The 13,205-nt window shown below is 37.1% G+C and overlaps 2 protein-coding genes across 2 annotated transcripts in view; both read left to right on the top strand.

Annotated features, from left to right (window-relative positions):
• LOC124366812 overlaps positions 1 to 7,183 on the top strand; it is a 57,077-nt gene extending 49,894 nt beyond the window's left edge. Inside the window, exon 7 of the mRNA XM_046823414.1 lies at positions 5,992 to 7,183. Coding sequence (XP_046679370.1) covers positions 5,992 to 7,183 — 1,192 coding nt within the window. The remainder of the gene's footprint in view (positions 1 to 5,991) is intronic.
• LOC124366065 lies at positions 7,141 to 11,814 on the top strand. The gene is made up of 2 exons (XM_046822282.1): positions 7,141 to 8,451; positions 11,589 to 11,814. Exons 1-2 carry the CDS (start codon positions 7,245 to 7,247, stop codon positions 11,699 to 11,701), a joined length of 1,320 nt encoding a protein of 439 aa, XP_046678238.1. The 5' UTR covers positions 7,141 to 7,244; the 3' UTR covers positions 11,702 to 11,814.
• Positions 11,815 to 13,205: the final 1,391 nt, after the last annotated feature.

Below are 13,205 nucleotides of genomic sequence, written 5' to 3'. Positions count from 1 at the left end.
GGACTCAAGTTTGTCGAGCAGTGTATTGTGGTCAACGCAGTTGAATGCTTTGGACAGATCCAGGAACACACTCATTGTGTGGTTCCGACATTTCAATCCCCTCTACAATCATATCGACAAAGACCAACGACTGCGTCGGTTGTCGATTTACCCTTTCTGAACCCAAAACTGTTCATTTGAGAGCTGATTGTATTTGTCCAAAAAGTGAAGCATTCTTATAAGAAAAAGCTTTTCAAAAATTTTGCTGAATACTGGCAAAATTGAGACAGGCCGGTAGTATATTTATAGAGGTTGGATCGTCTTTCTTTAAAATTGGAACCACTTTTGCAATTTTGAGGAGAGAGGGGAACACTCCTGTTTGGAATGAATAATTTACTAATTCAGTTAAGGGTCTCACTAAATGCTTGCAGCATTTTTTAATGAGCCATGGGGACATCAGATTAAGGTCGTTTGACTTTTTGGCTGGGAGCTGCTGGATAATTAGGTGAAGCTCATCCTCAACAACAGGCGCCAACACCATTGATGCTGCTGGGCTTTGCCTTCACGAGGGGCGTACTTTAGGGTCAGATGGCCGAGGACCTTGCCCTTCAGCAATGGATGCGAAGAACTCGTTAAAACCGACTGGCAATCTCAGTCTCATCCTCCACAAGCCTATCCCCAACTTTAATTTTGATTTGGTTGTATGCATTTGTTTTATTGTTTATGATGCCCCAAGTTGTTTTAGAAACGTTTTTTGAAGAGAGAATTGATTTGGAGACATCGAGTGCTTTCGCAGCTTGGATCACTTTCTTATATACTTTTTTATAATTCCTGAAAAGTATTTTGAACTGTTCATTAGAAGTGTTTTTATAAATTTCGGACATAAATTTCAGTTTCTCTCTAGAAACTAAAATTCCTGGTGTGATCCAATTGTTTTTTGAATTTTTGTCACAGACATTAATTGTTTTTGTAGGGCAGCAGGTGTTAACGTGGAAATTAAAAGTGTCGGGTAAACAATTTAAACTGTTGCTCAACGGGTTGAGATGAATTTAGAAAATTCCATCTTTCTTTAGAAAGGGGAAGCGTTAAGGTGAGCGATGTTTTCTGGCCTTATGTCTCTTATTGTTTGTTTAATTTTGGGCTCCCTTGTGAGTTGTATCCCACTAATGACGGCCTCTTGGCCGTAGTGGTCAGATATAGCTGTATTCACCACAGACACTGCGACACTTGGGTGATTGGTGATTATGTAGTCGATTACAGTTTTGGTTGCAGCCGTCACTCTCGTTGGAGATTTGACTAGCAAATCAAGCTGAAATGACCTAAGTAAATCGACCAAACGAATTGTTGTATGGTGAGTGTTGTCCAACGCGTTGATGTTGAAATCCCCCATAATGACAAAATGCTGACGTTGGTTAGTCAGACATGTCAGTAATTTTTCGAATTTTGAAAAGAAGGTGTCTTCGTTTCCACTGGGAGACCTGTAAATTCCGATCACGAAGAAATTTTGATGTTTTTGTTTGTAGTTTGATTCCGACTGCTTCGAAATCTTTTTCGATTGAATCCTGGATCGGAAAAGGGGGCAGACGCAAAAATTTTGTTTCAGAAAAATGGCAACTCCTCCTCCTCTGGAGTGGGATCGGCAATACGCGGAAACCAATTTATAATTTGGATTTTGCACAGTGCGATGTTATCCTTGTTTGAAACCGTTTTCCGTTATTACAAGAAGATCTGCTTTCAGATCCTCGCACATGAGTTGGATTTGATCTAATTTGTTGGTTGCAAATTGGGAATTTTGATGAAGCAGCCTTACTTCCGTTTGTCTGTGAGTGTTTGTGTGTTTCTGATGGTTTTTAGTAGTTAATTTTGTCCGCTGATTCAAAGTGGGGTCCCTAAAAAAACCGAGTCAATTCCAGTTTGCACAAGATCCGCAGAGCGTCCATTGGTCATCAGCGGTGGAGATTTTTACTGCCTCCGCGTAGCTGTTGTAAGGCAGCGTCCAAGGCCCATCAGGACCAAGCGGTACACAGTCAAACATCGGCAGCAGATTCTGTTAGCAGCAGAGACGGCGGCGGCGACGGCAGTGATGGAGGCGCTGGTGGTGATGGAGGCGGTGGTGGTGATGGTGGCGGTGGGGGTGATGGAGGCGGTGGGGGGTGGCGATGAAGACGTTTGTGGTGATGGTGATGGTGACTGGTTGGTGACTGGTGATGGTGACTGGATGGCAGACTTAAAATTGCTAAAATATATCCCAAACACAAACAAGGAAAGAAAGATGAACCAGCCAACTATAGACCCATCTCTCTCCTACCTACTACTTCAAAAATTATTGAGAAAATAGTTCTTGCCAGACTACTCACACACCTTCAACAAAATGGCCTCTTGACAGACAAGCAACATGGCTTTACAAAAGGGAAGGTCAACAAACAACTGCAATTGCTGATCTGGTAGAGTTCATAGTAGAGAACATAGAGTCCGGCAACACCATCTCCAGCGTATACTTAGACCTGAGTAAGGCATTTGATTGCCTTGGTCAACTATCTCATTTTGGCTAAATTAAAAAGCCTAGGCATTATAAAAACAGCCCTAAAATGGTTCGAAAGCTACTGAAAGGACGGACCCAAGTAGTAGAGGTGAAGAAAAAATGAACATGGGGCAAACAAGTACTGTGCGATCAGATCCAATACCAACAAGAAGAGGCGTACCACAAGGATCAGTCTTAGGGCCAGTACTATTTATTTTATTTACAAATGACCTACCAAAGTACATGACACCATACAGTGAAACAATTATGTATGCTGATGACACTGTGCTCTTATTAGCCAGTAATAATAACGAAAACATTTGGAAATTGACACATACATATCTGTCAACATGGCACAACAATTACTGCATTGAGTAATGACCTTGTTTTTAATCAAAATAAAACTAAACAGATGTATTTTGGAAGAAATAGAAAGGACTCAACAGCACTCCATGATCTTCAGAATGTAAACATGCTGAAACACCTAGGTGTAACACTTGATAGTGATTTATCATGGAAAAAATCATGTAGACAATCTGTGCAAAAAACTAAGCTCTGCCATATTTGCCATAAAAAGAACCTCAGCAGTCAGTTCACCAGAAGCTTCAAAAATAGCATACCATGCCCTTTTCCAAAGCCACTTGACAATATGGAATAGTTGTTTGGGGGGAAACTTCAAATGCCAACCTGCAGCGCCTACTGAAATTGCAAAAGAGGGCTCTCAGAATAATGACTGGTCAAGGCCCAAGAGAAAGTTGTAGAAATACATTCAAGGATTTGAAGATTCTTACAGTTATTTCATTTACATATTGGAAACTGTTCTCTTTTGTGTTACTAGAGACCTAACAAGGCATAGAGATCTGCATGGACACAACACAAGACATGCAGGCAACTTCCACCTTCCGGCACACAGAACAGCCACCTATGCAAAAAAACCATCTTATGCTGGAATCAAGATATATAACACACTGCCTGAAGACTTGAAGACCAACAGCCCACAGAACCTGAAGAAGGAACTCCGGACCTGGCTCCAGGAAAGACCCTTCTACAGCATGGAAGAGTTCTTCATTGGAGGGACAATGCATGAAGACCTAACTCATGAGGAAGAAGATATTTTTTGTCTTTAAACTTGACATGTATTCTAATCTTGATGATTATGAATAAAGAATTTCTGATTTCTGATTTCATCAGTGGCTAAGCAGGCCTTCTTCAGGCCGGCCACCACCAGTTCGGCAAGCATCCGCTTTCCCCTCATAGTCAGGTGCTGGCCATGGCGAGTGACGTGTCGCCTTCCGATGGCGTTGAAATCCAGCAGCACAGACCCCTTACACCTGATACACAGCTCCCTTATGTAGTTGTTAACACAAGTCGTCTCTTGGTTAACGAGGTGGGAGGGGGGGAGGTCGTGGCGATAAGGCACTGTTGATACCATGACCTTGGCTGTACGGGTGCGCATGGAGATCTGGTTTTCCAATTGCTGGTAGATGGTAGACGACCGACCGGCTCCGATGTCATTCGCTCCGGCAATCAGAACACTACAGCTTCCCGGGGGAGGAGGTTGACTCCCCTCAACCACACCCAACAGTCCGGCTCCAGGCTTGCAGACGCCGATCACAGCCGTCTCTGCGGTCACCAGGGACTGGACCATCCCAGCATGAAGCGTGCATGACTATCACCCTCAATAGTTACTGCACGAAAAGCCACTGGTACGGAGATGTTGAGATATGAGGGGGGTATTTTAGATTCGTTTTTGTGACCAGTGTTAATGATTTGTTTATTATTAAAAGTAGTGTGCTGCAACTTCGGTTTACGTGTTTTCTTTTTCCTTCTTCTTTTCTTCTTTTTTTCCACTCTGGTGAACCCATTTTCACTACCTTCGGACAAATCTTCCACGAATTTAATCCACCTTCGGAATTTAATCCACGAAGAGTTGTATGTGAAAAAGTTACCAGATTTAGTTCATCAATACGTACCATTATTTTTGTCTTCTACATCAATTCCACCTTTTTTAGAGTTATAAAAAGTTATGAAAGGCCTATTGGCGTCACAAAGCGCCATAATCAATATCATCTGTATTAATCATCATTTACAATATGAGAACAACTTCTTTGGATAGTAGAATAGCAGTTACATGTTTTCTTCTGAAACTCAAACTTGATTGAATTCTTAACTCAATTCCTTAGATTCACATTTTCAGGAGGAATCTGGTTTTTATTTTTCCTTCGTGCACCCACCAGTGTAAGTTTGTGGACTTTATGAAGGGATTCAGCCAGTGGCACTGAAGTGTACCAGTTGTCAGTGAAATGTTTCGTGCCATTCCTGAAACTGTGTGTACAAGTCTGTTTAAAACAGCTAAGCCAGAACTATCAACATTGCAAGAGCTCTCAGGCTGCTTACAAGTATATACTTCCATAGTAATAGTATATCAGCTCATTGCAAAAATTTTCAATCTAATTTTTGCTGGTTTGTTACTAATATATTGCTTAAAATTGCAACAATCTCTAAATGATTCGAGCATCCTGTCAATTATGAGACAATTGCTCACTGTTTTACTACACTTTCAAATACCTCACAAATGGGGGCTAACTTATCTAACTTTTTACAAGGCTTTCTGGTATTGGCATCATCGAATCTCTTAGCTCTAATCAGGAATCTCAATCTTCTCAAACTCATACAATTTTGAAGAAATTGCACCCTTATTCAGCCACAGATCATAAAGGTTTAAATGTGAAGCATGAAGTACCTCAGCCATATAAAGAATCCCTATAAAGGCTTATATTTAAAAAGTCGCGTGTGGCGCGGTCACCGATGACCGCGTGCGCCATTGTTTGTTTAAGGGTTCAGTGAGGTCATTCTCATAGTGGGTAAAATATTTTGACCGCAGTCAATGTGTTAAACCATTGAATTATCCTTTCCATCACGTTGGCTTGTGTAATTAGGAAGTACTTTTGTATTCGTTTATAAGTAAATTTGACAATACTATCTAGAATTTTGTTAGTAAAAAAAGTTGTGAAGATTCTGCAGTAGAATCTATGTTTAGATTACATCTCACACATAGCAAGTACCTAACAAAATTGTGGTCAACTGTGGTCAACCATCTTGTGTGTCAACTTCACTAACTTTAAAACATGCACTTAATAAAAAAACTAAACACAACACTAATTATAAAACTGAACTACAGAATAACAGGTCACAATAGATCTGCATTCATCGACCAACCACTTACGATCAGTCATGGTGGTTGTGATTCCTGACTAACGCATGTCATAACGCTCTGGTATGATTTGTTTATTTTAACCTAGCTAACCTAGTAAATAATTATGTGTTAGGTTAGTTATTTACCTGAAGAAGAGATCAGATTGCAGATCTCAGAACGTAGTGTTACTGATTTTTTTTTTATCACTGAAAGATGGCAAATGTCCGGAAAAATCCTGTCTCCTTTTAATAGTGTTTTATTGTGTAGCACTACTAATAAAGTAATTCTGTTTCAGGCTGAAGCCTCCAGTAACTGGTGAAAGTCACACACAAGGTGAAGCTAACAGGAGAGACTTGCAAAGTCTGTTTGATTTGAAACAATCTGATAATGAATTCTCTGGAGAAAATTCATCCACTCAACTATCATTAACACCTCAATCACGAATACCTCCATTCAAACCTAATAAAAATATGACTATTATCAACCAGAATTCACCATCTGAAAGATTAGAGACTGTGCCAAGTACATTTAGTGAAAGAGAACCAGTAAATAGTGAAATGGGAAACCCAAATGAAAGAATTGAAATCTCCACCGAAGTATCAAGAAATGCTGAAGGAGAGTTATGGCAGAGACGGAAGTATAGTTATCAAGACAAACGGACGTATAGTGCAGCGGGTTTTGATGATGGTGCAGAATGTTTACCACCCAAATTAAGTCACAAATCTAAAGATGTCAGAGATTCCATGCAACTGAGAAATCAGATTAAATTTGAGGGCGAACAAAGATGGCAGGAAACAGAACTTAATTTGTCCACACGTCTTGATAACAGTTCAAGTTTTTCCAACTCAGGAACAAAAAAAGAAGACTCAAATCTTGACAGCAATACATTATATAACAGTGAAGTAGATGTTTGGATGGAAACTGAATCACCTATGCCCTCTCTATCGAGCATTTCAACAGAAAGTCGAAAGATTGCTCAACCAGTGAATCCTGTTAAAGAGTTATTTAAGAATACTAACCCTGAACCACAATTTATTAAAATGGGCAAGACTTCCAGATATCTAGAAGGAACCGAAGGATGTCTCAACCAGAGTATAGAAGAAGTATCTGCAAATAATCGAATTTCCAGTGACTTGGGTTTGACAGAATCTAGTCATCAGCATACTAATAACGTGCAATCATTCAACCAACAATCTAATTGTTCTAATCAAGATAAAGCATTGGATTTAAATAGCATAATTCAACAGATGGAAAAACAGTTAAAGGAAAGTAGCTCACAATTTAAAAGCTCAAGCCAATTTAATAAGGTTGAAAAACAGTTTGGTAAAGAAGCACAAACTTTCTTATCAGTGGAAAACAGGATAGACAGAGAATCAGCAGGGGTTAATCGTTCTTCTAGAGAACCCAGTAGGACCCAGAACAAACCACACAACACAGAAAAATATGTTGGAAAACCAACCACCAGTTTTATCCCATCCATTTGTTAATACTTCAAATTTTAAAAATACAAGTCGACAAGTGGAACAGCAACGGAATATCAGTAAGAATATGTTTACCGAATCTGATTCAAGCACAATGGAAAACAGGATAGTCAGAGAATCGGCAGGGGTTAATCGTCAAGAAAGTGACAAGTTTTGGAATAGAAATGTTAAAAGCTTTTACGATCAAACGTTTATGAGGAATTCAGAAGACCATATTGTACAAAAAAGGAGAGAATTTAAGCAATTGTTTGATTTGCCAGAATCAGAGAAAGGAGATGAGCTGAAAGAATTTGAGAAAAAAAGTAGGCTTGACCAAGTAGAGGATTCTTTTAAAGAATCACATTCGGTAAAAAATGAGAAGCAAAAATTGCTGCAATTAAACAATGAAATGTATTCTCCTTTTGAACAAACAAATGTGTCTGCTGTAGAAGGACCTCCATATTTAAATTCAAGAATGAGAGATCAGTCTTGTATGTCATCTTCAAGAGGGTTGGGAGAAGAACCAAACAACTATACAGTTTATGAAAACACAGGTTCAGGAGCACATAATATGGAGCAGCAGAATATAGAGGATCTACCTACTGATAGTTCAAGGCATGCACGAATTCCCCCACCACCATTACCACCACCACTATTATCATCATTCAACAATGACTCTTATCCTTTTGAAGAATGTAGCCAAGAAAGAAGTTCAAGATGGAACGAAAAAGAGAGATCTTTATACCAGAAGGTACAGTTTCATAATCCATCACATACAGATATTCTTCCTCCTCCACCATCACCACCATTCAAAGATACTGATTTTTGGAAATCTGACCGACAAAGAGGATCTGGATATGAACTAGATGAGAGGTCCTCATACCAACAACAGTTGAGTTTTCCTAGTCCATCAGACAGAAATACAAACTTTAGAAGTACAGTTCTTGAAGAAGAAAAGCAGGTGGATAAAGAAGATCAACAGAGAGAGAAGGGATCTAAATTCTCTAGCCTGTTTGACTTCAGTGATACTTCCAGAGCTGATGGTAAACAATTGACTCCTGAAGCCAGTAAAAGAGATAGGAACCAACCGTATGAGAGAGGAAATAGCAGTAGAAACTATAGAGAAGTGAAATCGGGAGCTTCAAACTTTTCCTCAAACAGAGAGCATTCTCAACAGGAAACACATCCATATTGGAGAAAAGATATTAAAGTTGCTTATGATCAAACGAAGTTGGAGCTTAACAGAAGAGGTCAATCAAATTTTTCCGAGCGTTTTGATGTAGACAGATCCCAAGGTAAGTCTTAACCTTTTATTCATTTTTATACTACTCATAATCATTTGTGTTTTAAAAAATTGTTATGTATTTCATTGATTGTTATAATTTCAATTAAACAAAGTTCAGAAACTTTATTTTATGAATAAAAAATACAGAACAGGTATCACTCACAAATATAAATTAAAAGTAATGAAAAATTGTTATTCCTAATTTGCAAAGCCTAGGAATTCATTGATCGTATAGACAGTTACTTCACATAAACCAGGAATGCAGTGTCTTCTCGCTTGAGTTTGAGAGAGTATGGCAAATGGTGAAGTCCTGTGAGCTGGTATAATGATGTCTGATTGTTTTAACTTAAAAGTTGTTTTGAGTTAAGATGAGACCAACAGCATACATGATGACTACAAATATGTAGAGAGCTGTGATGGCATTACTACCAAGATTTGTTTATTAGGTTTTTGAAGGCTTCTCTACAAACATCTATCCCAAGACAGCCTCTAAGAAAATGTCCCTCAGTTTATTGTCCTGTAACTAACTCTGCCTTTATATAATGCATACTAGACTATTTTAGTAGCTTCTGTGTTATGAATTAAATTTTATTCTTCTCGGAGCAAAAATTGTTCTTCTGAACTGATAACGCAATCCATATATTTTGATATGCTGAGAAAGAGAATCATCCATTATTAGTCTTAAGTGCCTTGTGGTGTGAGAAATTTGAGAATCAACTGGAGTTGTTCCTTGGTTATTTCTTTCAAAGAAGATGTGTTGTTTTTTATCATAATTCTTTATGTAACAGTATTGATTTGATAGTAATTGAAATTATGTATTGACTTGATAAAGGTGGTCAAAACAGTGTTATTAATACACAGCTGGATAGCAGTATGAAGAAACATTGTTACTTAGGTCATTGGTAAACTATATAAATAGAACCGGACCCAGAACAGAGCCTTGGAGCACACCTTTAGTCATAGTTGGTGGTGAGGATATTGTTCTTTCTGGTCACTTCATTGGTCGCCTTATCGTCATCACTTGCTCATGTGCATGTGGGTGGCTCTTGAATCTCAGTAGTGCTGTTTTTAATTCAAGTAATCAAATTATATGTTCTAGTTTTCTTTGATGTTATCAGTGTTATGTATTCAGCTAAATCAGTTAGGACAGCCAGTAGTGGTGGATTTTCCAAATAGAAAACCACGCCTATCAGTTGATAGGTTGTTCATTAATATTTAATTTAGAAGTCCACCAATTTTTCTATGATTTTGAAGAACGTCGACACAAGGTATGGGTCTGAAATTTTGTACTTTGTATATTGAATTGAATTGAAGTATTATTTATTTATATAATAAATTAATTTAAGTACATTAAAAGTACATGGATGTTGTCGTTTAGTATATGTTATTTTTGACACAAACAGCTGTGGGAGGAGAAGCCCCTTGTTTATTAATCTCTTAAGTGGATGACACAACTGAAAATTGCATATCTTGGACATCATTGATACAAATCCATTCATTTCTGTTGAAAAGGAAAATTTCAAAGATTGTATGATTTTTAATGCCTAATTTGGACTTTTATTTTAAAAGCAGTCAGTTCAGTTGTATGTATTAACCCTCTCTTGGTCGAATTACCGCTACATGTCTCTGGTGCTCCTGCTCTGAATTTACTCAGCTGCTTTGCTGCGAGAGAACAATTTCACGTTTTATTATTTTAACGATTCAATTTTTTTTTAACTGTCACATAATATAAATCTTTGTAAAGATTATTAATTTTTCTGTAGTATGATTTTGTTTGAAATATTACTAATGTTATTCACTATCATGCAAATGCTACTTTACTTACAGCATATTTACAATTTCATGTTATCTCCTTCAGTGTACTCCTTTCCACGATCTCCTTACCGCTACATGCGAATTTTCCACTGTGCGTAATAATGCTGCAGATCATTTTCCATAACCTTGTTCATGAATTCCGTAGCTTTTTCTTTCATTGCTTCAAAAGTTTCAAATCTTATTCCTCTCAAAGCTGACTTGACTTATTTGAACAAAATTCACATGGCACCAAGTCTAGTGGGTAGGGTGAATGATTGCGTGTGGCCAAAAACGTCTTCACTGACAAAGTTTTGTGAGCTGGAGCATTAGCCTGGTGGAGGATTCATGACTTGTTTTTTCACAAATCGTTCAGTTTTCTCCCTAAACGCTCACTTAGGGTAGTCAGGATGCTCTGGTAATTAACCAATGATCTTGTTGAAAAGGGATCTTGTTTTCCAATATTAGGACCAGTTCTTGAGATGATAGTCTGCCAATACGTGTCCACACAAACACTTGTGTTCATGGTAAACAGTCGTCGCCGTACACTTGTTGTAACATTATAAGTGTTTCACTTGCAGATTTTCCAAATTAGAAAAAAAAAATTAGTGTTCACACACTGTTCTTTCTGGATACTTCACATTTTCCTGGTATAGAGACAAAATAGCAACTGTTTGTAACTGGCAGTACAGGCGGATTAAGTAAGGGTGCCAGACGAAACTCTAGGAGGGAGAGTTTCGTGACCGATATTCAGCCTTATTGCGTTTATTCTGTGGTTCTGCCAATACTAATCCGGTTATTTTATAGCCAAACCTCATATTTTTATTTTATGTATGTACACAAATTCTTCTATCTACAGTGTTGAGGCTATATTAAATTGAATTATTATATAGTGGAAATAAATGAACTGGCAGGAGATTAGTTCACAAAATATTGCCTACAATACAAGAATAGTTCCTAAATAGAGGTATTTATCTTCCCCAACCTTAATAAACCAGTACTAAATGACCCCTTGACAATTCACTTAAAGAAATGCTAGTTAAGGCTCAAAACCAATACAATGCCTTAGGTAGAGAAAACCATAAAAGAAATGCATCACAAATAAAAAAAGAATACAACCTAAGATTGTTGTAATTGAGGCAGCAAGCTACAAAACACATTATAGCTGAAGCTGACAATAAGACTAAAGCGCTCTGGAGGGTTATAAAAATTCAAAGTCTTTGAAATTATCTATGTGAAATTATCTATTGATATATAATTTTAATGTATTTATTACTGTTAACAATCTTTACAGAAAAGAATTTTTTATTTTTTAAGTGTACGGTAAATATAGATAGCACTTGTTTTTTTTTACAGATACATGGAAATCACGCTATCAATCGAACCATAGCAGAAGTCCTGATAGAAGAGAAAAGAAAAGAGGTCATAGTTTCAGCAAACTCAACAAATATGCAAAATATCCTAAATAATGTTTTATATATTTTGCAGTCATAGTATTATATTGATTACTGTTTTGGTAACTGTTTATTTTAGTACATATAATGTAGTATATAAAATTGTAATAAATTTTGTCACTATAGTATTAAATTGCATATTCTTTCACTTTCCTTTTGGGCATTGGAAATTTCATGTTAACCCGTTGTTGTAGACACATGTGGTGGTTACATGGCACTCGACCAGGACCGAACACTGAGTCTCATGCTGGTTACGTGATCGGCATTTGACATTACACTGTTCACATAGTTCACTGTATTTCCACTAGACATCGTTGTTATGTCTCTTACTAAGTGTTTAGATGCCACACACAAATAAATAATTTTGTTTTTATTCTGTGGTTTACTTTTTTTTCTTTTTTTTCCGCTGCTGATCAGCTGATAGCTCATCTTGTACACTGTGTTCTCTGATTGTTTGTTTACATTATGTGTAATGATGGAGCATGAAAATTTGCGTGATTCTGAAGTTGAAGTGATAGTGATGAAAGCTCTGAAGATTGCGTTATACCCCGATGTAGAAACCATTTCACTAATTTTGTTGTAGACGATTCAGACCCTGAGGATGGAGGTTATCTAATATTTCTAATATCAAAATGACTTGTCTGCATCCAGTGTTGTGAACTATGAATCTTACCATAGAACAACATAGTTACCATAGCTACTGACTTTAGTGTGGAACAAAATTAATAAAACAGTGGAGAGTATTTAATTTTGTTTCTTTGTTTTAAGTTTGGATTTTTAGATACATGGTTAATTTTTTTCCTGCCTAAAAAGCTATGTGGACTATTTAAAATAAATACACAGCTTTAAATGTTTTTTATTTAGATTTCTATTTTTCAAAAATAATGTATGTAACTAAACGTTTTAAATAAAGCATTTTATCTCTTTAAATGTTATATAACAATGTAGAGACCAAATTATTTTAAAGAATGTTTCAAATTTATTGCTGTATCATAAACAAAAAAAAGTTATTACAGTATAACTAAACACTTACATTCTCACCTAAATTAATTGCTGCTACTAGACTTGCAGAGGCTCATATAACTACTACCTCAATGCGTTAAGTACAGGGTGTTCAACTTGGCCCCCATTGCTCATTAAAGGCTGTACAATTTTTTTTTCTTTTTTGGAAATGCATATATTTGTGTGAAACTGGTTAAATACTGTTTCTAATTTTGTTATAACGAGCTGGAGTGGGGATGACTGTTTATTCCCCGTGTATTGCAGTTGAACCAGTAAAGGTCAAGCATTGATGTTTGAGCAAAGTGTGGTTAGATTACATATTAGTGTATTGTTGTTTGTTAAAATGCTTTTAACTGTTGAAGAATGTGTATCCTTGATTTAAACTTATTTAGTGATGACATTTCGTGCAGTGTGTTGGCAACGGTTCATGGACAAATTTGAAAAAGAATTACCAATGCAATTAATAAGATTGACAGAGTACAGCTAAGAAGAGTGGCCAGGACAATAGTGCAACATG

Source organism: Homalodisca vitripennis, chromosome 7, assembly GCF_021130785.1.
Source record: "Homalodisca vitripennis isolate AUS2020 chromosome 7, UT_GWSS_2.1, whole genome shotgun sequence".
NCBI lineage: Eukaryota > Metazoa > Arthropoda > Insecta > Hemiptera > Cicadellidae > Homalodisca > Homalodisca vitripennis.
Note: the sequence above shows the minus strand (reverse complement) of the source record. Positions and strands in the feature narration are given on the sequence as shown.